The sequence below is a fragment of the Lagopus muta genome, chromosome 13, assembly GCF_023343835.1.
Source record: "Lagopus muta isolate bLagMut1 chromosome 13, bLagMut1 primary, whole genome shotgun sequence".
NCBI classification, from domain to species: domain Eukaryota; kingdom Metazoa; phylum Chordata; class Aves; order Galliformes; family Phasianidae; genus Lagopus; species Lagopus muta.
This window is the reverse complement of record NC_064445.1, coordinates 12,661,075-12,687,957: the sequence shown is the minus strand read 5'-3', so window position 1 is coordinate 12,687,957 and position 26,883 is coordinate 12,661,075. Positions and strand designations below refer to the sequence as shown.

Below are 26,883 nucleotides of genomic sequence, written 5' to 3'. Positions count from 1 at the left end.
GTGTCAGCATCTGACTGAACCGTTAACAAAGGAGAAAGTAGCACACAAATAATTTCTTAAACAGAATAAGAAATCGAACTGCTGTAGATGCATGCATTTAAGGTGAGATTTTGCTACATAGCATACTTTTTTTTTTAATTTATTGATTTTTTTTTTTTCCCTTTATCCTGTATAGATATCAAATAGAATTTGGCTGCTTGTCTCAGAATTCAAACATACTGTGAAACAGAAGTAGTGGAGCTGTTGGAGTGGGTCCAGAGGAGGGTCACAAAGATGCTCAGAAGTCTGGGGTGCTTCCCTTATGAAGACAGGCTGAGGGAGATGGGCTTGTTCAGCCTGGAGAAAAGAAGGCTGCAGGGAGACCTCATTGCAGCCTACCTGTATTTAAAAGGGGGGTTAATAAAAAGGAGGGGAATCAACTTTTTACTTGAGTAGATAGTGAGTAGCACAAGAGGGAATGGTTTTAAGCTTAAGGAGGGAAGGTTTAGGTTGGATGTCAAGGAGAAGTTCTTTACAATGAGAGTGGTGAGGTGCTGGAACAGGCTGCCTAGAGAGGCTGTAGATGCCCCGTCCCTGGAGGTGTTCAAGGCCAGGTTGGATGAGGCACTGCACAGCTTGGTCTGGTACCAGATCTGGAGGTTGGTGGCCCTGCGTATGGCAGGGGGATTGGAACTTGCTGATCCTTGGGGTCCCTTCCAATCCAGGCCATTCTGTGATGCTGTAATTCTACACTGACTAATTAATAGAAGACGTGCTTCATTATTGTTTAGATATATATTTTTTCCAAAGAAAGGGTGTATTAAAGTTGAAGCATGAAGGATTAAACACTTAAATATTAGGAAATGCCGGAATTAACTGTGCAAGCTTACTTCCTAGCTTTTTGTGCATAACATGATATCTCTTGGAAGTACCCTATTCACGCTTTTTTTTTTCCTCCACTGACTGCTTTTTCAGTGTATAAATGATTGACGTGATCGGAGCCAAATCAGGTTTACATATTAATGGATCTCATTTTTGTCCAGAATATGGAGGATAAATTAATTATTAGGTGTTGTAAAGGGTAAGAGATGATGATGGAGATGATTGTGTGGCTCAAAGGATTTGGGACATGTCCATGACACACACATAGATCAACTGAAATGTGTAACAGATGCTTATGGAGTACTTGATCATGTGGAATTTAGTGTACTGTGATGCGTATGTGGTAGCAGCAATAAGTAAAGTGAACTTGCACGGATAACCTTAATTCTGGCTTTTCTTAAATTTTGAGTACTTGATTTTACAGCCTTATGTTGTTTCTTTATCCTCTGCATTCGTATCGGATGTCTCTCTCCTCTACATTGCGTGGGTGCCAGCAGGAGGATCATTGAGAGAGCGTAGGAGAGACTGACTTCCTGCTCTTGTATCAAGTGACCAGCCTCTGCCCGGGAGCAGCAGTCACAGGGGAAATTCTGCGCTCTCATAGCCGTGGAGTGGATGGAGCATGTGCAGTTTGGTCAGCACTAGGAGCTGTGAGGGGGTTCGGCATGCTTGGTCATTCTGTGGGGATGGCGCATGTACAGTCCAGTCACACCCAGGAGCTGTGAGATGGAGGAGCATGTTCGTTCAGTTGCTTCTGGGAGTAGCGCACGTGCAGTCTGAGGGCAGAATCTGCACAGCCTTGATCTACCGGCATCACATCGATCCGTACTGAGCCTGTACAGACTATGGCATGTCCCAGAGATTTAGTAGTTGATCCAAAATGAGGCACAAATAGAAGGTGGACCGAGTCCCACCCCTAAAGGAAATGGAACTCTTCTGCCACGTTTCAGGCTCACTCCTTCGGGTGGTGGAATGCCTACAATATTCCAGAGAGGAAATTTCCCTTTTTTAAAGGGGACAAAAGCTTGGCGTGCAGAAATGGCTGGATAATTTATACTAAAATTTATCCATACAATTCAGTTTTAAGTCAAATACCCAGCATGAAATTTTCTAGTAATTTTTTTTTGTCCAAAGTAAAATAAAATTGTTTAGCTTTTTCCCCAAGTGTAGTGTGTCAGGAAAGACTAAGTTACACTGCTAACAGTCTAATGTTATAGTAGGAAATGATGATATTTATTCAGTTTTTCTGTTTTCTGTTATACTGTCACTTGCATGTTTCTCAGTAGTACATCTGTTACAATACTACTATTTTTATACCTTTCAAGCAACTTCGTGCAAATGTCATTAAACCACTGAACTAAAACATTCCCTTCCATCACCTGGACTGGTGGATGAAGCAGATAGTCAGAAGATATCTGTCTTTAGCTTTTATATTCCACGGCTACTAGGATCAAGAAATGAGAATTCTCTTTCGTGTCCTGATGTTTGTGCATAGCTCATAATTCCAAATTTAACATTGTGTTTTTAATATTAAAATGTGTAAGAGAAATCCTTCACTTCTTACAGATTAAAAAAAGCACTCTGTTATCCCTGCGTACACAGTTGTGTTCTCATGTCTTGAAATTCACTTAATATAGGCTCTCTTTCAGCCTATCCTACAAAACTGAAAGTTATTTCAAAATGATTTCTGTGAAATTTAAGTCATGAAGTCAGTTTTATTTTACTGTTGTACAAAAGTTGATCTGTGAAAGTCACACAGCCATCTTTATTAATGCTGATGAAGCATAAAAAATGCTGTGAGATAGCATGTGAAAAACTACTAATATTTCTTTGGGTTCAGTGGATTATTTTTCTTTCCATAGGTAAAAGTAGAGAACCTGAAAGAAGTCCAACCTCAATGGAGAACAGTCGAGAAGAGGTAGGAATAAAAACGCTTTTGACTAGTCTAGAGTGTCTAATGTGTAGGAAATATTGCCATTAGCAATAAGTGCTTCAAGAATATTGACAGAGCCATATGCAGAAAATCTCCTGTTTGCTGAATAGAAACTTCAGCTGTAAAATATACATTTAAAAATATTTAAAATTCAGAATGAAACTGTGATATGGGCATGCAAACCAGTTTATTTTTCTGTCATCTCCTTCTTTAAATTATTGAAATACTCAAGTTTACTTGTTAGTCTGATGTACAACAATTCCTGTGTAAAATGTTTCTTAATGCACTTTTTATTTGTTTTTAATTATTTGTAAGAGGTGGTGACTTCTGAGATGCATTGTTGGTGCTCAAGTGCATGGAACAAGAAGATGCTTCTGTTGACAGGTGACTTGATCACAAGTGTGGTGACTTTTTTTTTTCTTATTTTTTAGGGTGGTAGTTCTTCAGAAAGAGTCACGTTGTTGGGATCATCACGCTCAAAAAGGTTGGTGTGGAAAACAAAAAGAAAGAAATTACTTTCTATCATCTGAAAGTATGGAGAAGTCTCTGTGCCGTGCCAGATGCTGGTAGTATGCACCATTTGAGGTCCACAGAGCTAGCAGAGTTCTAGTATGACAAAGGCATTGCACCATATTTAAAATGCAAATGATTTTTCATGGTCAGAGGTTGAGATCATAAAGCTTAATTTTTATTTACAACAATACAGTGGGATTATCCTACATTTTATGACTATTCAGGATTTAACAATTGCTTAAACAATTATTACTTTTCCTCTTGCTCTTTCAACACATGGGATTCTTTCAGTGATGTAAGTTGGGGCATACAGAAAAAAGTTTTATGTACCTTATTGGTGGAGAACCAAAATGTGCTAAAAGTTGTCCTGGGCAGGAACTGTACCTTTGATTTAAAAATAAATACATAAAAAATCTAGAGTTAACTGTTTACCAATTTGAGACTGCTGAAGAAAAATTGTATGTGACCTAAATAGCATCAGTCAAGCCTCCTCTAGTAAAATTCCTGCTCATTCTGCTGGTGTTCTTTGTGTTTTTTTTTCTTTCTTTTTTTTTTTTTTTCAAATTTGTTTATTATCCTGGTATACTGTGTAGATCAGTGAGCTCTTCTAAGTGCCAGCCTTGAACAGCTTACTTCTTAGTGTTCTTCACAAAGTGTTCTGTGTCTCTTTTCAGTCTTACAGTTAACCACGTTTGTTCGTTGTATCATGCCTGTTGGAATTAAATGACATTCTTCATTCTCTGTTATCTGTTTGGCTTGATTCTGTATTTGCAAGTTTGGTTTTGTGTTTGACTTTAATTTCTCCCTTCTGAATTCATTCTCCTGCCAGCCTTTTTTATTTAGAGCCTTTCAGTAGTCCTGTTTTTTTTACTTCCAGTCTATCATTAAAGGTATGGTTGCTCATGCACTTACTGCACTGTGTCTGATACTGAGAAAAACAGCATCCTGCATTGACTTCAGTAGTTCATGTATTACCTTCAGACCACAGTAAATTACTCTCTATGGATTAATATATTTTTCCTGCCATGATATAGTATATTCATTCGTGTTAAGGGGTTCAGTTCTGAATTATTTTTATGTGAGATTTTGGCTACCGGTTTTCATATTAAACAGTCAGCTTTTTAATTTCTTTCTGCACTTCCTATATTTCCTTGCAAGTGTCTTTTCAGCTGAGCTGTCATTTGCTAATATCTGTGTGTTCTCTTCGGGCTGCCTGTTAAAATTGGAACAATGTTTAAGATTTCTGAGCATTCATCCAATTGGGTTTTATTCTGGCTTTTTTTTTTTAATTTCAAATAAAAGTGTGACTTCCTGCATACCTTTTTAAAAACACATCAAACCTTGATCTGACCTCCCAGAAACCCTCAAACCGTATAGTAGGCTTGTGAAAAAACAGTAATCCTTTATTCATTTATCTACTTAATTCACCTAAGAGGGTGGAGTTCCATGTCCCAGTACCAGGTAAATTGCCGTGCAGCTTATTTATTATAATAACTCAGAGCATTCTGCTTTATGTTTTAAATTGATGAAAGTGCAGGTTTCCCCAATTGGCATGGTGTTCTGCTTGCAAAGTACCAGGCTTACCTGTACCACAATATGTAATATTTGTCACAGTATGGATTTTTTTCTGTCTGTGCAGGAAACCTACAGTTGTAACAAAGTATGTTGGATCAGATGAGGAACAAATCTTAGATGAGACTGTAAATGAAGATAATTCAAATGAAAACTCAGAAAATGATGTTGATATGAAAAGCTTGCCTAAAGGTAGTTCACGTCCTTCTTTGTTTCTGAATTCAACAAATAGAAAAGATTATGATGCAGCATAGGTACTTAAGTAGAATGCACATGTATTAGTAAAATACCTCTCCTAGATCCTGTTGACTTTATATATAAATATATATAAACGTTCGTGTGTGTCTCCCTCCCCTTGCAAACACTTGTAAGAGGAAATCCTGTTTCCAAGCACTTTTTAAGTTTGAACCCATCGTACTTAAAGATGTCATGTACCAGGATGTGCTGATGGCTCAATTTCAAATGCTTATGGACCTTTGTGTGAAACCATCATGTAACAGAGAAAAAATTTCTATTCTTAGAAATCTCAAACTCTGTAACTTGCAAATCATGTTTGTTTTAATTTATTTTATTCTTCTGGCTCTGGAGTTTATTGAGAAATAGAAAAGTGAGACTAAATGTGGGGGCGAAGTCATTATTCTTAAGGCACCCTTTAAAATAGTCATTGCTATAAACCTACAATACATTCTGCTCTCTTTAACTGTAGTGGGATTTTGATTAATCTCATCTATTTCTTACCTCTGAAAGTTAAAGAAAACCTTGGAGAGACTGCTCCTATTTACTCCATGAGAAGCAGTTCTTGAAGTACCTTTTCTCAGAATGTTAAATTATTTCTAGGGTCTTTGTAACGAAAGTGTTAAAACCGAGTTCCAGGTAGGAAAGATGTTTTATTTAATTCATATAATTTCAGTTAGTATTGTACATTGTTAACATAAAAGTAGATTTTTCTGAATTTTACTAAAGAAAAAAAGATTATCCTGCTTTCTCATGTATTTCATACTGAAATAAGATGAGGGAAACTGGATGGAAGGGGAAATAGAGAGAAGAGTAATTACTTTAAGGCTTCCGGTAGGTTTAAGTGACCCAACTGAAGTCCTTTAGTTGCAGCATTGTGCTGGAGATGCTTTCCCAGCAGTGTGATAATTCTCTTCTGCACATATCACATCAGGGTAGGCAGTGCAGTATTTACTTCTCATGGCCTTTTCAGTCTTCAATTTTTGTTCTACAGCTGCAAAATGGACACAGCTTGAAGTGTGTGGTGTTTTATTTATTAATTTATTATTTCCTTTTTTGTGCTGTGAACACCTGTACATTCAAAACTTTTGAGTATTAGTCAACAAACTGCGCTTTTTTTTTCAAGATACTATGTTGACATTTATTTAAAAAAGACTTTTGCACTTAATTTGGATGTGTAATGGTTTCCAATTTCTAAATGAAATTATTCTAGGTACAGTGGTTGTACAGCCTGAGCCAGTGCTGAATGAAGACAAAGATGATTTTAAAGGGCCTGAATTTAGAAGCAGAAATACCGTTAAAATGAAACCTGAAGTCCCCAAAAAGCGTGGAGGTAAATACAATTTAAAACATTTATTGAAGTGGGTTTAAATTGCTGCTTTTGACCACATTTGGTACATCTAAAAATTGTTCATATTTCTAATAAATTATCCTCAAAATACCTCCACTCTTCTGGCTTTTTGTTCAATAAAGGATAATAGCTGGCTGATATTAGCCTCCATTGCTGCCCCTGCAATGCAGCAGTGAAAGCTAAGATCAGTTCTCATTAAACCTCTTATTTTCAGTAGCTATAGGATGCATCATTAGGTACTCCATATGGACCCTTCTGGCTTTGTATTCAGAACAGTTGCTTACTTGGAAGCAGATGTTACAAGTATTCCTTTTTTTAAGGAATTACATTGGAATACCACTGGTAGGGGAGCGCTCACTCTCCAAGAAAATGATCGTGTTTGAGCAGGAACACATATAGACATAACTACCTGTCAGTGGTAACAAGAAAGCTCAAACCTCTTATGGAATTCAAAGGCTTTTACAGATTTTTTGAAAAAACTTGTGGGAAATTCCCAACCAGTAGTGCCCTTTTAAGGATTATCTTTGGACAGCTGCTTTGCCAGCTTGGTTTTGTATAGCCTCTGCTAAAATTGAGATGTTATGTAGGTAGTAATTAGTAGCAATTCCTCTCTCTCATATATTTCCAAAAGTTAGATGGGCTCTTTTACATGCATTAGATCTTCCTGTTGTGTCATTTGAGATACCTGCTCTCTTTTTAGTGTGTTACAATTTCATATGTGCTCTTTATCTGAGGATGAAGAAAAGTAAAACACAGCTATGAGGAAGTGTGTAGGGGCTTGTGCTTATGTTCCGTTGCATCTCTAAATTATTGATCTTTGAAAGTTAGTTCAGTTATATAAATAGAATACTTTCTATCTAGCATAGAGGGTTATTTTTTACAGTTGTGTTGATAGCAGTTTTACAAGAGATCCAACTAAAATCTTGAGGGCTATAACATTGCGTAGGGCCGGTTTGCTTGAGCTTTATGGTCTGTGTGTGCATCCTCAGGACAGTTCATTTGACATGCACTCCCAGCTGTTATTTTTCCATCCCTAGAGAATTTGATGGCATTCCGTTGTGTATCTGGACTAGCTGATTGTGCTAGTTCCTTGCAGGAGGTAATGGTTTTGGAAAGAATATCAAGAGTTTGCTTAGACCATGCCTTCCCTGAGGTCAAGCTTAGCTCCCTGCTGGTAAATCTTTGACTGTTAAGCTCCTGTCTACTTTCTAGAAATTGGGGTAGGTACTGCCTGCTGCTGTGTTGTCCCCGTTTCCAGAATAGGAAAGGTAGGACTGCAGTCTTGACTGCAGTCTGCCTCAAGAGCAGCTGGATTAGGAATGTATTTGAAGAGTTTTGATTTGTGGCACTGCAGAAAAAGTAGCGCAGATACATTTATTCTACACTTGCTACATGCAAGTTACATGAAGTGGCCACTGCCTTTCTCTTGCTGCTAGAATGGGATGCTTGGCCTGTGCTCGAACAAGATTAAGCATTACTGCTTTAAGCAAGTAAGCGTGCAGTCCCAGTAACTTGATATCCAGAATTCTGTGCACGGTACACATAGATAAATAATAAAGTATATTTTTTAAAAAGCCAGCACATCTTTTTCTTTGCAGATTGGATCTTTCGTATTTTCATTAGGACTTACAGGTGTAATTTTATAAGAAATATTAGTAGTAGTGGAACTGTCCTGCCTTTCTAGCATCCAAATGGCCTTAAGCAGTACTGTAAGGCATTGTGCCAGTCCTTACTTTCAGGTTTCCTGTCCACAAAATGGTTATGACTGTATCTTTACTAACAAACTCATAGGTAGGAGTGTTTTTAAAACATTTTCTCAGTGCTAATGAATTAGTTGTTACTTAATTTCTTCAGACCGTTATCCTTTGTAGTAGTGATGTGATTTACAAAGATTGACCTCATGAATAGATTCTTTTTTCTAGTGCCAACTTGCAGACTTTAGGAAGAAGGCAGTAGTATTTCCCCTCAAAGTTGTAGAGAAGTTGGAAATGGCTTGAGAATTGACAACAAACAGCTTGTTCCTCTCAGTTTCTTGTATCCATTTAAGGACTGCCATATTTTAAAAAGTCTGAGTAGTCTTCTATGCTGCTTGGTATAAAATAAGGCAGTATTCTTTTCTGAGTAGTACAGTATGATGCATGTAAGTATTTGAGATTTGCCAACAGCATTTGGAACAGAGGCACTTTTGAGGTTGTAAGGGGTGCTTTGCAGATCTACAAGCTCTGCAGTACATGCATGACTGCATTTGAGAGCAACAAACTCTGAATTCACAATTTCAGACCTGGTATTTTCACTGCATTGTAACAGTGTATTAGCTCATACTGGACTTCAGTTGATATGAAATTGTATTTCAGTAGCAACTAGCTAGTAGCTTGTGTTGTCTTTGCCTATTTTCACTCAGTTCCTTAATATTGTGGTATTGATACTTGGCTCTAATTCAGGGGTAGTTGTTCTTTAATGTATGGCCTTTACTGAGGCTACAACCATGAAGTTAACTATTTTAGATAATTTCCCTGTGTTACTTCCTGTATGTGACAGCACAGAGCATGTTACAGTTAAGCAAGGCTGTGTCAAACTTCTGTCCATTTGATCCCAAAATAAGTTTTTGGTAGCATATAGATTTAGTGTATGAACTGTCTGAAATGTTTTTCCTTTTCCTTGAAAGCATCACTCCTGCTGAAAAGTGTCTCAGTAGTACTAGTTAATGGGTTTGAAAGATTGGCAGGTAGCAAGCCTTCCAGTGCTGAATTCACCACCTTTGAAAATGAATTGGGGGATTAACATTAAGAGATGTTTTCTTAACTAAATGTAGGTACAGCACCAGAGTAGTACACAGAATGTTGGAGGAGTCAGCAACATGGTGAGAACATATGTGTTATAGGAAAACTGTAGCTTAAAAACAAAAAAAAAATCAAAAAGGGAACAAAAAGTGAAGAAGTGTATTTCAGACAGTATTTATAAGCATTTCATTTGTGTAATGGTTTTCCATAGTTCTTGTTGAGAAATTAAAACTATATGTGAGAGAATCAGCACAACAAAAATGTTACTTAAAATGTTACTTTATGAACTAAGATTTAAAGAGGAAAGAAGTGCAGAATATCAGGGTTCATTTGAAAGCTTTTTAATGGTGACTTGCATATTTAAGTGTATTCTCAGTAGTTGACCAGCTCATCTCTATTAAATCTCCCAAATGACAAAACTTATTTTGGTGCCAAGTATTAGGAGCATAAAATCTAGAAGAAAATTATTTCCATCTTTAAATGGTGAGTGATACAGAAAGATCTCTGTAATGGTAGGTGTTAAAGAACCCAACAGAAAAAATACTGTAAGAAAATGAAATAGGTATATATACAGATTTTGTTTTAAAAAGACGTCAAAATGAAAAAAAATAACGTGTGGTTTATAATCCTCTCTATAGAGGAAGGACTGCATGGAATTGTAAGCTGTACAGCTTGTGGGCAACAGGTGAACCATTTTCAAAAGGATTCAATCTATAGACATCCTACATTGAAAGTTCTTATTTGTAAGGTATGTGGTAAACAGTTCTACAGTTTGTGTTGTTTGTTATGTTTGAAATGTCATGATTAGAGGATTTGGGTGGGATTTTTGTGGGATTAGTTCTTGCTTTTTAGTTTGTAAATCTTTAGCTTATAAACTTTTCAGTCATTAATTGCTAAGGAAACCAGAAGTAGAAAATGAAAAAGTAAGTACAGCTTAGAAAATAATATTCCCATTTTTTTGTATAGTCCAGTTAAACTTACTGTGTAATGCATTTTTTTACAGGTGTAAGTCTGTACTTTCAATGAATTCTCAATGTTAGACAGTCTATCTAAAATTTGTGACTACCTGTAATGTTATTGTAAGAATAGATTCAATTCTGGATCTCCTCATAAGGCACTATATGTAGAACAGTGTTAAAGTAAGATGTGGAAAGATAGCTTTAATCCATTTCAGTTTCAGTTTTGGACAGGTCCAGGACTGATAATCTATGGCAACCTCTGTAATAATGGTCTAGTCCATAGTCCTAAACCAGCACCTGGTTCTGCAGTTACACAGTTTATAGTGACTTCAATTTAGGTTGTAAAATGCCAGTAATGGAAGAGACAAGGAACAGGGGAGGAAGGAAATTTCGACCTCCTGTTGTGGAAAACTCTAAATTTTCAAGGAAGTGTAGAGATATGATCTATCTTCAGAGATTCTGTGTTTATAGATAGTCTCAGACATAGAGAGATGCAGATTTCAGTTACAATGCACATTTAGCATTCCCTTTCGTTTCCTTCTTTGTGCTTCTTCTCAGCATCCTAGTTAATGTTACACATTCAGCTGGCATACTATCCCAGACATGTCCAGTCTAACGTTCTGGTTCATTTCTTCTACTCATTCTGTCTTGTTTCTTTCTATAAAACATACTCAGAAGAATTAGCATACTGAATGACTATTTTCAGTCTCCACTAGAGCCCTAACTCTTGTTCCAAGATTTGAAAATCCTTAATCTGTAATGGTACAAGTTCATGTGATATATACAAGTATCCAGTTCATTTTTGAAATTTAAGGTGTTGGGTTCCATAACAGCTCTTGACTGTTAAGTCTGCAAGTTAATTACGTCACATATTGTTTCCCACCATTTTTGTATATCTTTAATGAATACAACTATATGATTGTGTGAGAGAGTAATGGAAGTTCTTACCCGCATGTTCTGTGTCTTCCATGTCTTCTTTCTTGCTGTTCTGATAAACAGCTCTATACTTTGGAGTCTTTCTTCAGAAACTGTGTTCTCTTGACTCCATATTCTGTCAAGATTCGAAACATCAGCTTTTATTGTGGGCTCTGTTTTTATTTTATTTTATTTTTTATTTGATTGAATGGATGTTTAACATTCCATGTAAAGAGATGTAATCACTTTAAGTTAAGAGATGTCAGCAACTGAACTTCTGATGAATTCTCAGTTCACTGGTTCATGGAATGTAAGGGCAAAAGTTAGCTGATAGCTTGTATTAATCCATGTGCAAAGCAGAGCTTCAAGTTTAGGAGAGCTTTCTTTACTGATGACTGGAAAAAAACGTCAGAATTTAATTCAAAGGCTTCAGCAGATGAAGCCACTGCTACTGCTACATGTGCATATTACTTTCCTACAGTTATCAGCTTTTCAATGAGAATACTTAGTCTCCTCCTGGAAATCGAATACTTGGATGTTAACATCAGGATGAATACTGAAGACATTTTTATTTAAAATTTTGTGGTATCAGTGGCAAACATAAAGAACAGGTAGCAGAAAACTATGTAGGGTTGTGCTGGGGAGATGTAATTTTCTTTCTTAATGTGATATTGATGTTCCTGGAAAATTGGCAGAAAACACTTTTCTAGGTTGAAGGCTTTCAGTTGATGTTCTAGAATCTGCAAATATTAGGCCATAAAAAAGAATCTGTTACTTAATTTTCAAAAACCTTATGCCATCTAAATAAGAAATCACGATTTGAAACTGTTGTATCTAAGAAAGATGTTTTTTTAGGTTCATAATGAACTTTAAAATATTAGAATATTGAGTACCTTTGCAAGTGATGCTTTTAATGCCTCTAGTACATGTTGAAATTATATGAGTTACTGAAATCCATTTGACATAGTAAAAAAATTGCTTGTTTTATCTCTTTATTTGCAGACATGCTACAAGTATTACATGAGCGATGACATTAGCCGTGATTCAGATGGAATGGATGAACAGTGTAGGTAAGTGTATCAAAACTTAAAAAACACTCACAGATCTGCTATTTTTTCTTTCTTGCTTTAATGAAATTGACCACTACAAAAGAGTTCAATCAATAATCATTTTTTATGAAGGATTGCTCAGTCAGTGGGTTTTTTGGAGGTATTTTGTTATTTTAAATAATTAACTGGAAAACATTTTGTGAAGAAATCTTGTACTAAACACTTGGGAGATACCAAGTTTTTGAATTACATGTTACCATGCAAATATTTTAATTCAAAGGTGGGGGTAGAATCTCACGTTCTAAACCCTGTGAGTCACAGTAGCTTACTTTTCCAGATGTGTAACCCAGTCAAAATTCTGTAGTTTTTGCTGCCTGTGCACTTGCTTATCAAGTCAGTTTTCAGGTCTTCATCAAAGACCATGGAATCTAAATGTAGGTGATGTTTTTTTCCCTTCGTTCATGCACAGTAATACACCAGTGAAGGCTAGAAAGACTTAAGCTGATTATTTTGCTTGAAAACAAACCAAAAAAATACATCTCAGCCAGAACATGGAAAACCAGGTTTAATTACTTTGTTTAAGGTTGTTGCTGAGATTGTTGAGCAGTTGCTGGCCTTTTCAGCTTTTTGAACTGTTAATCAAGCATCTTAATGTTCTGACTTTGTAATTCAGTTGAGTGCTTTTCAGTTTCGTGATGTTTATCATCTGAATTTTTAAAAAGTAGATTCATCATCAGTGAAAAATATGGAAGCTTCTCAAACGTCACCTTGATTACAGGGAGATAAGACTTTTATATTTCTTATGTCTTGTTTCAGGTGGTGTGCTGAAGGTGGAAATCTGATTTGCTGTGACTTTTGCCATAACGCCTTCTGTAAAAAGTGCATTTTGCGCAACTTGGGTAGAAAGGAGCTATCAACCATACTGGATGAAAATAACCAGTGGCATTGCTATAGCTGTCATCCAGAGCCTCTATTGGACTTGGTGACTGCGTGTGACAGCGTGTTTGAAAATTTAGAACAGTTACTGCAACAAAACAAAAAAAAGACCAAAGTTGAAAGTGAAAAAAGTAAAATATACGACAGTACAGTCAAATTTTCTCCAAAGAGAAATAATTCAAACTGTAATGGTGAAGAAAAAAACCTAGATGATTCGTATTCGGGTTCACTAACATATTCTTATAAAGCACTAATGGTGCCAAAAGACATGCTTAAGAAAACAAAAAAACTGGTTGAGACTACGGCAAATATGAATTCCAGTTTTGTGAGCTTTTTGAAAAAGGCTGCAGAAAATTCAGAAGTAAGCCCAGCTGTGCAGCTTCGTCAGCTAAAAGCTTTTAGATCTGTGCTGGGTGACATCAAAAAAGCTCATGTGGCACTAGAAGAAGGTCTGAACCTGGAGATTCAAGCTTTGGATGTTAAAATCAAAGAGAAAAATACCAAAGAGAAAAAAACTGATGTTAGATCAGAAAAAAATGAGGTGAAGAAAGATGAAGGAAAGGAACATGTGGCATTAAAAGGGGATGACACTGTTAAGAAGCAGAAAAAAGTTGTATCAGAACAGCCTGACAATGAGCCAATGGATCAAGATGTTTCGACAGTAGAAAAAAAAGACAGCAAACGTACAAGTGGTGAAGATAAAAGGTCTGGCACAAATGAGGAACCTCAGTATGAGCCTAATAGTACAGAGGCTTTAGACATGGATATAGTGTCTGTTCCCTCATCTGTTCCTGAAGATATTTTTGAGACTCTAGAATCTGCTATGGAAATTCAGACTGCAGCAGATGAGCAAGGGAATGGAAATAGCGGAACAGATCATGAGAATCCAAATACAAAATTAACCACTCCTTTGAAAGATACCAAAGGATCTAAACTGAAAACATCAGCTAAAGGAACCAAGGAATTGATTGTGAAATTGACTCCTGTATCCCTTTCAGAGTCTCCATTTAAATCTGAAGATCAAGACAGCAGTCTGGAAAAGGGAAGCAAGGATGAAAGAACAGAAAAATGTGATTCTGTAAAGCAAAATAGTAATGCTGATAGCGAACGTTCCACAGAGAATGAAGCAGTCTCACTTGCAGAGGAATCCGATCTCAGGAGATCACCCCGTGTGAAGACCACACCTCTGAGGCGCCAAACAGACGTTAATCCTTTAACATCAAATTCAGAAGAAGATAGCAATGACACAAGCAATGAAAAACGTAAGAGAAGATCATCAAAACAGTCAAGAAGGAAAAAAGATAAAAGAAACTCTTCTGACAGTGCAGTTGATGGCCCTAGGCCTAATAAACTTTGTAAATCAAAAAAGCCAGCTATAGTAGATAATAGTTCTGATTCTGATGAGATGCCAGCTGTTCTTAAAGAAGTAGCTATGATGAGTCGCAGTTCTTCAGATATCGACAGCAATAGCGAATTACCAGCGAAAGATCAGAAGACTTCAAGTGTTCTGAAGGATCAACCAGTAATGGACGAAAATGGAAAGCGGAAAAGAAAAAGTTCCAGTTCTGGTTCAGATTTAGATGCCAAAAGGGGCAAGTCAGCTAAAAATTCTGCTACCGCAAAAAAGAAGCGGCAGAACTATTCAGATTCTTCGAACTATGATTCTGAGTTAGAAAAAGAAATTAAGCATTTGAGTAAAATTGAGTCTGCAAAAAAAGCTAAGAAAAAATACTCACGGAAAGAAGATAGTTACGATTCTTCAGAAGAAGAGCAGAGGAAGAAAGTCAGTAAGAAAAAGGTCTCTCCAAAGAAACAAAGAGGTAAATCTTCTGAAGATGATGCTGCTGAAAAGTCATCTCCAGAGAAGGAGATTAATCATTCATCTGAAGATAAAAAAGTTAGCGTGGGGTCAGTTGCTAAAGAAAAACTAAAGAAAAACTTAAAAGAAGAAGCTGTGAAGGGTAAGCTTGATGAGTCTTCTGATGCTGAGAAGTCTTTACTGGAGAAAGAAGAGAGTAGTCCTAAAAGTATTAAGCTAACTGAAGCTAAGAAAAACAAGGATTTTAAGAAGAAAAAGGCTCAGGAAGATTCTTCTTCAGAGAGTACTGAGCAATGTGCAAAGAAGGAACACAGTTTTGATTCTTCAAAAGAGAAATTCAAAAACAAAAAGAGATCAGAAAACAAAGAGAAGAAATCAGAAAATTTGAAACAGAAAATCTTAAAGAAAGAACAAGAGGATTCCTCTTCTGATGTTGAAAAGTCATCTCCAGAGAAAGGAAGTTGTAATTCTTCTGAAAATGACAAGACTAAAAATGAAACAGTGGTTAAAGAAAGGAAAAGGAGGAATGTAAGAGAGAAAGTACCTAAAAGAGCACAGGTTGATTTATCTTCTGATGCTGACAAATCTCCCCTGAAAGAGGAGAGTTCTTCTGAAGATGCTGTGCAAAGTAAAAGACGACCTGAAGTGAAGGAAAAGAAAAAAATAAGCCAGAAAAAGAAAATTACCAAGAAAGAGCAGAATGAGTCATCCTCTTCTGATGAGGAGTCTTATGAAGACAATAAGAAAAAGATTAAAAAAGGATCCGTGAAAGAAAATAAAAGGAGTAGCTTAACAGAGAAAAAGAAAATACCAAAAAAGGTTATTGTCTCTTCCTCCTCCTCATCTGATAAGGAAGAAAATGAAGAGCAGAATTCCACAGGTGATGGAAGCAGTGATGAGCAGAAAATTATGCCAGTGACTGAAAATTTAATGCTGTCTGCTGGTACAGGATTTTGTCAGTCATCAGGTGTGCAAAATATTTTTATTTACGCCTATTATTAACCTATGAATTATGGACATTTGTAAGGTTTGGGTAACGGTCTAATAATCCCCAACTGAATTATCTGTAAGGAGATAATCATACGCTTAAAAGTTTGCAGCCAGTTAAGTTTTTGAATTCTGATAGAGAAATGGCCATGTCACTTACCATATAGCTCATCATTTCTGAAGTAAAAGGTGGAGTGGCTTAAGAAGCTGTAGTCACAGTCTGTAATTCCAACAGATGTTTCCTTGTGGCGTGGCTTTCAAAAGTACTTGTATTCTTTTTGGCTGCTCCAGTACTGATAGCAGAAACTAGTTTTAAGTAAGTAGATACCTGGAGAGTACAAATGAATTTAGAGCATTTTGTTATGCAGTTGAGATGCCTCTAAAACCTGTGGCATTATAATATACATTTAAAAAGTCATGGAGATTGTGCATCGTGTGACCTTTGCAGCATTAAAGCACCTGTTGTCAATTAACAGAAACGTCATCACTTACTGTTTTCATAGCAGTTTACTTAATATTGCTGCTCTGTTTTTTTCAAGATGAATTGCTCCTTCATCAATGCCTTATATCTTCAGGAAGTTAACAGAAATGTTCAGAACTACAGGATTTGGGTGGTTGGTTTTAGAGAACTTAAAAAGGAAGGGTAGTTTTCTTGTTACCTGGACTCTACAGATGTCTGTAAGAAATGAATTTGCGAGTAAAAAAACCCTGAACTATTTGCTGTTGATTGCTGTAACAGGGAAGTTGTTTTCTATTTGCTCATTTCTAATGGTGTTTCAGAAAACTTTCTGTCCATGACTTTACTGTAACTGTTGACTCCAGTATCTCCAAGTCATTAGTGAAGTTGCAAGTTAAAAATGATAACACTGTAATGTATTTGTGAAGACAGCAGAAGGATGGTGGTATTTTGGCTTTTAGAGAAACTCATTGTAGGTAGAGCCTTCTACATATTACTGCTTAGTGCAAAATGAGGTAATTTTTGTGAGGACAGTAATTTCTAGGGAGAGAGGAAAAAAAAAAGTATATAAAACATCTTATTCTTTCTTCTTCCTACCAACTTGATACCCATCTCTTCACGGGCATTTCCTCCAGTTTACTTGTGAGAAGTTAGTTTTTGCAGCTGAAATGCAGCTTTGGATTTATAGACCTATAGGAAAGAAAAATTGGATTAATGATATTCTACATAATTACAGAAATAACAGTTGGAAAATAAGTTTCTTACTTTGCATGTTATATGGCCTTGTACTAAGTTTGTTTTTAAGATCCTGAAATGAACTGGGTTTAGGTAAGTCACTAGATGTATAGTACTGGCATTTGCAGTTTTTTTCCCCTGACAGCTGAAATCGTGCTTCTCCAGTGATATCATTGCTGAAGGGGTTATGCAAAGAGTTCTTTATGAAAGCAATTAATAAGGGACTGTAGTCTGACAGTAACACATACTCAACAGTTCTCAGCTTCATTGGAGCATCAAATAGAGGGATAACAATGTACAAACGGGAAGAATAAGATGGTGAGGTGGGATAATTAATAATCTGAGAGAGAACTGGGTGATTTAGTCTGAAGAGAGAGTGATAAAGCTGGGGAATCTTAATTGCTGTCTTCTTAACTACTTTTGGGTGAGTATAGAGAAGGCTGAGCCAGGTGCACAATGAAAGGATGGGTGACTGAATGGAAGTTGCAGCAAGGAGATTTCTGATCAGATACTCTGAGAAAATTGTTAATGTTGAAGGTGGTCATTGCTTGGAAGTGGTTGCCCTGTTGATCTTTGGAGTCCCTGACCTTGTGGATACTCAAAACTGGACGAGGCCGGATGAAGACTGATCTCACTGTGCAGTTAGCTCTCCTTTGAGAAGAAGCTGGAGTAGATAATATTCAGTGGTCTCTTGTAACCTTTTATGTTGTATATTTCTATGAGAATGCAACTTTGCTATATGATTATAAGAGAAAGCAAATTTCCTTTCAATTTACTTGTGGTTTGATAGGCAAGTAAGTAAAGGCATCTCTCCTGTGGTTGAACAAGCTCAAGTTGTTAAGTGAGGCTTAGAATTGATTTAACCAGCAAGATGCTTCTTTTTATCCAGGCCAGGGAGTGAGGGACTTCTGTAATCATCTCTTAAAATTTTGTCAAACATCTGGTTAGTGCTAGTTCCAGGGAAGGCATATGTAAAAAGAACTGGGAGCAAGCCTTCTGCAAACTGATTTCGGTCTGAAGAAAATATGGAAATGATGAACGAGGGGATATCAGTTCTTTAGGATGTTAGCATCTCCTTTTCTGAAGCTTGATATTACTAACTAAATTTGACTTACATGTGAGTCAGGGAAGAGAAAGGGGGAGGGTTTGGGAGTGTGCTAGAAACAATCTGCTATGTGAAATCCTCTCTGTTCAGTTAGGGAGGTACAGATGAACTTAGAGGCACATGTCATATTCTATAGTTCTCCCCCTGCTATGTGTTGCATTTAATTGTCCTGTGCTGTGAGACATTAACCATATTGTACAGCTGAGTTTTGATACTTGCTGTAAGGATAACCCATGTAATTCTCAAAATATGTCTTCATATGTACATAACAAATGTACATGCTTGTCTTTAACTTTGAAAGCAGAGATAGGCAAGTATTATTGTTCTCAAGTGTGTCTTAATAGCTACAGAGCAGCCTGGAATTTTAGTTGGTGACTTTTTGTTACAGAGCTCCTCAAATTGAGCTAATAGCTTCTTACAATCATCAGACAACTTATTTTTATATGGGAATTCTTAATTGTGGAGTCATAGAATGGTTTGGGTTTGAATGGACCTTGAAGATCATCCAGTTGCCATGGGCAGGGATGTATGCACTGTGTTATTTATTACAGGTTTTACATTTATTAAGTGTTCTTGTTTCCCCTTCCTCACACAGGAGATGAGGGAGAGGCTAAATCAAGGACTGTTCCAATGGAGGAGGAGGAAGATGATGATGATGACGATCCTGAGAATAGGTATGATTGCATCCATAAGGACCTTAAAAAGGTTTATATAACACACCCTAGGCGTGGGCGCAAACCGGCGCAACGGAAGAGCAAGCAGGTTGTAAAAACCAGGACTACCTGCCTTGTAAAGACTCGCTCACAGGCTTCCAGCAAGTTTGAACAAGGGGCCAGAGAACAGAGGCCAAAATCCAGAAATGCAAAGAAAGTATTTAGAAGTGTTAACTAACACACCTTGCATAGGGTGTGTTATAAACGCACTGCACCGCTGTCCATTTTATGTTCATACTGAAAATGTGGGTGTTGTGAGAAGTGTTTCATTCAGGCAGGTAAAAACCTACTGCTGAGAAATGTGAATTTCAGTTAGTTACAACGTGGGTAGAAGGAAAAATTTTTTATCTGTGCAGTATGCAGTGCTGAAATCTTCACATATAGAGTTTGGTTTTTAATGTTGCATAATTTGCTTTTTTATTTGAAACACATTTTCTCAATAAAGAGAAAAAATGTATAGAAAGCACTATTACAGATATTTGAAGCTTTTATTTAAACTGAGTTCTAATCCATTATAGAATAATTGAACTCACTAATATGTTAGCTAAGCCCTGATTCTTCAAAGAATGTGCAAAGGGGCAGCTGATACCAGAGACATCTTAATTATACATTTTAAGTCTTACATAAATATCTTCAAATTTGTGGCTTATGTATTGCTTCGGTCTCAAGTTTAATAAAAGCAAATTTATGTAAGATACACTTAGTTTATTAAGACATATTTTACCAATACTGTTGTAGTTACCAAAAGTAACCTGGCTAGAAAATGTAAAAGCTTCATTTCCTAACAAGTTAATGCATAACATAAAGCATTGCTCAACTGTGAGCTGGAGTTTCTTTTTTGAAGTTATTGTAGTTAGACTAAAGATTTGATCAACTAATTTTTATACAGTATTTCAGAAACTGATTTTTTTGCCATTTAGAACGTGTGGGACCAGCTTTGTAGCTTTGCACAATTTCTGATGGAGTCTTTTTCTGCTTCTGAGCCTTACTAGTTTAGAATATGGGATCCTTGTTTCACAGAGTTGTATGTTTTGGTGTGTGACTGAAGTAAATTTTGGAAACGCTGTTTTATATCCTTTACGCACCTCAGTTTGGCATCAAAATGTTGCTAGTAATGTAGCTCTTGCCTGTTTTCAGTCATCAAATTTAATTTTAAAGAACAATGCTTTTTAGGGTCTTGACAGCACAGGGTCATAAGCAGAACATGTAAGCATTGGTAATACAAGTGCTATTTCTTTTTTTAAAGACTCATTAATTACAGTCCTGTTTTGATTCTTTTTTTTTCTTCTTTTTTTGCTTCTTTTTTAAATGTTCTTGGTTTTTTTGGTTGATAACAGCCTTCACTGTCAAAGTTCAGTGCTCACAGTACAAATGTTACTGAGTGATCTTCACTGTTAGTTTGGGCTAATTGATATTGAATAAATTAGACATATCAATTTAGGTTTTAAAAATCAGTTTCTGTAATTTCATTTAAAGATGAATCTTTGTTGAAGTTTTTATTTAGGGAATATTCTGAATATATATTTTATGAAATGGGGAGGTGATGCGTCAATAAACAGTCCTGTCAACCTTCAGACAAGTTAACTGGTAACTGCAGTCTACTTTTACATTCAGCATGTGTTGCACTTAGCATCAAAATCAGAAAGATAAAATGTGAAAAGATGGAACAAATTTGAGAAATAAATAGCTTGTTTTTCTGTTTACTCAACACAGAGTGTTTAAATAGTTCACCTACTATTCAGATAAGTTGCCTATTTTCTTCCAGGCCAAAGAGGGGATATAGTAACTACTGGGTATTTGTAGTGTGGGAGCTTTCATGTTTACAAGTTTCTAGTTTAGATGTTCTGTTATTTGCATTCCTTTGGATGTGCATGACGTGAATATTACTAGTCTTGAAATAATTTTTTGCCAAAATGCAATATCCAAGTGGGTCATAATATGACAGACAGTGCTGTATGCTTTCATCTTATATTGTGTAATTATCTATTATTGGTCCTTCTGATCTTTTAAATGATACTGTTTAATATGTTTGCAGTAGTTTTGTTTATTAAGAAGTAAATAGTGTATTTAATGCAGAATGCCTTTAAGTATTTGATGGATGCAATAAATTTTTGTAAAACATTTTTCTTGTCCAAGCATTTAATTTAATACAACTCTGACAGCTTGAAAGTAAGACTGTTTCAGCACAGTATAGTATTTAGAAGAAGTTTGGCAGTTTTGACTTTTTTAAGACATATATGGTATTCCATCCCAAACATTAATCTCTCAAATATGTTTTAATTGGGTCCAAATGTTCAGCAGTCTATCAGCAGCCCATTTAACACAGTAATGTTAGAACTTTACTGGAAGAAAGGTGGCTTTTATTAGCCACGTAGCCACCTACTTTTTTGTTCTCATAGGCTTCTTTTGGGCAACTTTGTTTCTACGTATTCTTAGTAGGTATTCATGAACACTACGTGTGAGTTCATTATAATCTAATTGAAGAAAATTGGAGTGTTAGCATTGTCTGGTCAAGATTTTTGCAAGCTCTAAGAGAGTCCATCATATTGGCACTTCAGAATCCATGAATGACGATGGTGCAAATTGTCTTGTGGATTTAATCCCATGTCAGGAGAGGATGCACCTAGTATTCCATTTTTGCTGAAATGTCTGAAGGATTACTTAACTTAAGGGAGTCTTGTGCTGTTCATAAGCAGCTGCTAGGTAACTTCCCATTTGCCTCCTTATAAAACCATTTTTTCCTTTACTGCAGTTGAAAAATACATAATAACCAATTCATTTATGAAGGTATATTTTCAGTGTTATTCTTACAATGGTGTAGGATGTTTAAATCCTGATTAGAATATATGTATATATAATTTTATGTAAGAGTTCATTTTTATGTCCTGGTTGAGATTACAGCCCCATTCTTCAAGCTCTATATGAAGTTGGAAAGATGTCCTTATTACAAATCTTACGATGTGTTTAGACAAGATGCAGTGGGGCTAGGCAACGTGACATGCTCAAGGTCACAGTAGCTGCATGGTAGAAATGAATGAAACCAGGTATTCTTTACTACCTGAAGTCCTGGGCTGGAGGTCATACAGTTCTCTGTTTTTCTTATTTAAACCTTTTCCAGCGTTCAGCTGTAAAATCTAGTTGGCAAAAGAATGTGTTTTATATCCTCGGTGCAAGTACGTGTTACCTTTTGATAGTACATAGGTGTGTTGTGCTTTCTGCTCCATATGGATTGCTCTGGGAGAATGGCAGTGGAGGGATTTTCACACCATCATGACTTGTTTTTCTTGGTGCTTACAGTTTGATGTTGGTACAAATGTTAAAATGTTACATCAAGGGCGTTCAGTTTTCATCCCTTGGAAGCCTGGTCACTTTAGATGGCTTTACATCTTGTAATAGAAATGTGCTCACTTACTTGGAGTGGCACATTTTAACTTGTTTTAAAGTTTCAAAAATTCAGTACTGAATTTACTCTAAATGATGTAAACTGTTCATTACATCAGTCACTTGTCAGATACATTAACAAGAGTTAATCTGCCTGGTTCTAATATTGCTTACACTTCAATTCTGATTGGATGTGTGGTTACATTAAAAGTAGGACTCGTGAGTTCTGTACATGTCTGAGCAGTGTCTTACATTTTTTGCCAAATGCCATACCAGTGGAAAGCACGAAAGAGAATGTAGCTGTTGTCCCTCAACAAATAGTTCCATTTCCTTTTGATTAGAAGTAGTTGAATCTTTATCCTAGTTAAAAATATATAAAAACAAGAACTAATTAATTAACATTATACTAAATAATTAGAAACTAATAAGCTCACCCAATCTGAAGAGTTATAGTTGATTGGTGGTTATGACGATGGTCAGTAGAGAAATAGCTGCACCTTTGGTTTATAGTACTAGATTTTATGTCTGGGGGTTTTCTCTAGGTGAATGAAGTGTTCACTGTTTTTGTTTTTCTTAAGTATTTCGTAAAGGTAAAGATCAAATAAAAATGCTTGTCTTCTCTTGTTAAAAACCAGTCAATCTTGTTTAAAAACAAATTGGTACATTCTTAAAAGTGTCTTGTGTGAAAGGTAAGTATCGTTATCCACACTGAAGTTTTGTTATTTGCTGATACAATTGAGTGTGACACATAGCCAAAGGCAGTGTTACAGAGCAGTACTTTCAGGACCAAATTTGAAAAATTTGCAGTTCTTTTTGGTGTTCCTGTATTTTTCTCTTCCAAAATACAGCACTGGTGATACTCCCATTTTTTAAACGAGACAGGTGTCTAAACTGATGCTGTCTGAGTTCCAGTGTTAGTTTGCGTGAAAAGCTTTAAAAACATAAGGGAAAGACAGTGGTATTCCAAGCAGTTTCTGTAGAAAGTCTTTTGAATCTTTAAAAGATGGAAGAAACATGATCTTAAGTTCTTACGTGAGTTATTTATTCCTGATGCTATACATGATGTGATAATTATTTGGAGAAGAAAAAAAAACGTCCCTTTTCAAAATCCTCTATGTAATGCAAACACTTTCAGAAGAGAATGTTACTTATCTATGGATTTCATATGGACCACTTTTCTTTGGGTTCACAGTGTGATCTGTTGACATATGTAGAACTAAAAGCTCACCAGTAACATTGTGTTTTAGTTAACTATTTCTTTGCAAGCCATTCCAACAAAAAAAAAAAAAGGGAGGGGGGCATGGAGGGGTGTTTAGAATGGTGGATGGTTTGTGACATGTTGAACTATCTTAAGTGGCTTCATGCTGTTTACCAAACCATTTTACTTCCATCTTTTAATAATAATCTGCATCAGCTTTAAAAACTTTCTGCAAAACAGTTAAAATAGAAGATAACAGTGTGAAAGGTATGGAAAATCCCTGGGAAAATTCCTCCCGGAAAGTTGTTTTGTTTTAGAGATCTTCTATATGCTACAAAATGAAATGTTCTTTAAAATCATTTTTATAGTACTACCTAAATGTAACAAGTGTAATTTTCTAATACATAAGCAGCTGTATTTTAAGAGATCGACGTTCGTCTGCCAGTTCCAAATGAAGCCTAGATTTTGGTTTTTGAATGGTTGTTCTGACTTAACAAGACTCTCCCATTCTGAACTTGTTCATGCAGTGTACATTAAGTCTCCCAAAATGCAAGACAGACCAGATCTGACCTAGGAAAAAAAGCTTTTCATTTAATATTGATTATCATGTAATGGGAAGTATAATAATTCTAATACTTATATGAGGAGGGTTTCGTTCTTTCAGGACTTTTTTTTCCCTGGAAGTAGGAGTTCTCAGATAAGTCCACTATTTTCCTGTCTGTTTGGCACATCATTTCATACTTTCCCATGGATGTATATATTCATACAAGGTGGTTGTTATTTTTCTTTTTTTATGTTGCAAGAGCATGTAAAGAAACCGTTTTTTCCATAGTAGCTTTTTGCACATTAGCTGAAAACGTTACTGTGCTGAGATGGAAGTGGGAAGCTGTGGGGTTTGTGGAAATAAGGTGGTGATTTTCTTCTGAAGAAAAGTCCCAGGATGTTTGATAAACCTTTTACATCAAAGATTTTTTAATCTTTAATGAATCTGTGTAGACACCTGCACACACATACTTACGTGTGTTATTTTCTGTATAGTTGCTGAAGGCAAGTGCTTGTAGTTGTAGAAGAGATTCAGCGTGGTTTCTTTCCCTCCAGGCACTTACTGACAGTTCTTGAGACTCGCTGTGTTACAGCCATTAATGCAGCATCTCTCTTGCTGTAAAGTGGGCTCAGGCACTTGGAGTGCTAACACAGTTGAAGGCAAACTGTGTAGATACAGGGTTTTTTAAGCCTGTGAATTAATGCATGTTACAGCATTCCTTTTTCTCTGTAATTAAAACACGCATTCAGTGATACATTGCTTTTAAAACTGTTGCTGTTTATGTAAATGCTAACTGTGTAGATTCAGTGCCTGAAGAAATTAAGGCACTTGTAATGCTAAATTTTGGGAGAGGAAATGATTTGAGAATTAAGATTTTGTCTGTAATATTTTTGTTACAATTAGACCTTATATATGTGCCTACCTTGGCAGAGATGAGGAGAGATAAGAGTGGGGAAGAATAAAGCAGATAGACCATGAATGAAACAAAATATTTGCTTGTAAGCTTTATAACTGTTTGCAGTCTTACTGTAAGGTGTGAAACTTTCAAGAATCATAATACAGATCTGCTTCCTAAAAGCAAGTTAACACAATGTATTTTGCTTGTATATCCTGTCTTATCACAACTTTTCATCGTGCCTTTTTTTTGTTCAGCTTTCAAACCTTTTTTTGAAGTTCTGAATGGTATAGGATTACATTTATCGTTCATAGATATGTTTGAACAATGAAATACATAGTTTTTTCTGTTTTACTTCAAAGAATTGCCAAGAAAATGCTTTTAGAAGAAATCAAAGCCAATCTTTCCTCTGATGAGGATGCATCTTCTGATGAAGAGTCGGATGAAGGAAAAAAGAAAACTGGAAAGCAAACTGAAAACACAGGAGACGATGGTGAGCATCAAATGCATCTAGAAAAAAAGTGGTGCTGTAGTGCCTGTCATAATTTCAAAGGTATATTAAGAAAAATGATTATTAAAATTTCCTCAGTTTTCAACAACAACAAAATTGATACTGCTAGTTAGTAAAGGGACAGAGGACATAATCATGACTGTCATCTCTTGTACTCTTCTGACAGTGTTGGGTTTTGTTTTTTGGTTATTTTTCAAGTACTCTGATTGTGTAGCCAGTTCAGAAGTCCTAGGGTTTTATGAGGAATAATCTCTGAAGAACAGCAAGACATGCAAATGAATAATTCAGCTAACAGCTATAGTCATTGCAACAGGCGGTGCAAGTGTACAGGCAGTGTAAAATATTTAATGTTTGAGAGAACAACTCTGTGCTGTCAGATACCTTTTAAAATTGTACAGAAGTAAGCTTAAGTGCATTCTGATTGTAATTCTTACCAAATTTAAGAGAAGGAAGACTAGTTTGCATATTGTACTAACTTTTTTTTTTAATCTCTGACAGAAGAGAATGAAAAGGAAGATAATTCTGAATCGAATTCAGAGGAAGAGGACTCAAAGAAGCCCAGATACAGACACAGACTGCTGAGGCACAGACTGACAGTGAGTGATGGAGAATCTGGTGAAGAAAAGAAGGGGAAACCTAAAGAAACAAAAGAAGGGAAGCGCAGAAATAGAAGGAAAGGTATATAATCCAAACATTTTTGTCACCCAATACTTAGTTCTATAATACAAGCCCAAAGCAGGTCAAAATGTAGATCTGAAACTCTGTAACTTTTAAAATCTCAGTGTAAGCTTCCTTGTGTATTAAGTCTAGAATTCTCTTTTCTGTATTTGGTAAATAGCTCTATTTAAAATAAATGACTGCAGGTTACATCTATCTACACTACTGTATCCTCTCAATTGGATTAATCTTTTTGAGTCTTAGAATGTTAATTTCAAATACCAGAGTGAAACCTAGTAACTCTAATTTGTGAAAACTTAGCGTTTCCCTTTGTATAATTTCTCTTTCCTTGGACTGTGAATAGGCCCATGCATCATCAACGTTTTCTCCATGCTGGAGTTTAAATGTTGCAAGCTTTAGCTGAACAGTAGATGGCACTATGAAGTTATGCCTGTCTTAGCTTTCTTCTTTCCTTTGTTGCATGTGAGAACAAAGGGTATCAACCCCTAGCACTTAATTGTTTTGAGCAGAGGACCTGAGGAGTGGTAAAAGTAAATGCTTGCTTCCACACTGGTCATTGTAAATGTTGACAGTGGTTCATGGCACTAGAACTAAGGTTGCACATTGAAGATGTACTTTTCACTTTCTAATGTTGCTCTACCAGAAACGTCTCTTTCTTCAGCATTTTTTAGCGTAAGTCTTGTGAATTAGTCCCAAGTAGAACAGTACAACTTCTTCCACCTCACAATCTATCTTGTCCTGTAGTATTATGTTTCAC

General features: G+C 36.1%; 1 protein-coding gene across 7 annotated transcripts in view; it reads left to right on the top strand.

Moving 5' to 3' along the window:
* The window catches only part of ATRX (ATRX chromatin remodeler), a 75,912-nt gene that overhangs the window by 9,756 nt on the left and 39,273 nt on the right, over positions 1 to 26,883 (top strand). For 2 of the 7 annotated variants that reach the window (XM_048959202.1, XM_048959204.1), the window contains exons 3-13: positions 1,359 to 1,495; positions 2,724 to 2,779; positions 3,226 to 3,278; positions 4,947 to 5,071; positions 6,327 to 6,446; positions 9,883 to 9,992; positions 12,121 to 12,188; positions 12,984 to 15,889; positions 18,802 to 18,880; positions 25,300 to 25,430; positions 25,947 to 26,126. In XM_048959202.1, the coding sequence (XP_048815159.1) occupies positions 1,477 to 1,495; positions 2,724 to 2,779; positions 3,226 to 3,278; positions 4,947 to 5,071; positions 6,327 to 6,446; positions 9,883 to 9,992; positions 12,121 to 12,188; positions 12,984 to 15,889; positions 18,802 to 18,880; positions 25,300 to 25,430; positions 25,947 to 26,126 (3,847 nt within the window). In that variant the 5' untranslated portion in view covers positions 1,359 to 1,476. Of the gene's footprint in view, positions 1 to 1,355; positions 1,496 to 2,723; positions 2,780 to 3,225; positions 3,279 to 4,946; positions 5,072 to 6,326; positions 6,447 to 9,882; positions 9,993 to 12,120; positions 12,189 to 12,983; positions 15,890 to 18,801; positions 18,881 to 25,299; positions 25,431 to 25,946; positions 26,127 to 26,883 lie in introns of those variants that run through there. The other 5 variants (XM_048959206.1, XM_048959201.1, XM_048959203.1 and 2 more) reach the window with 4 other exon arrangements.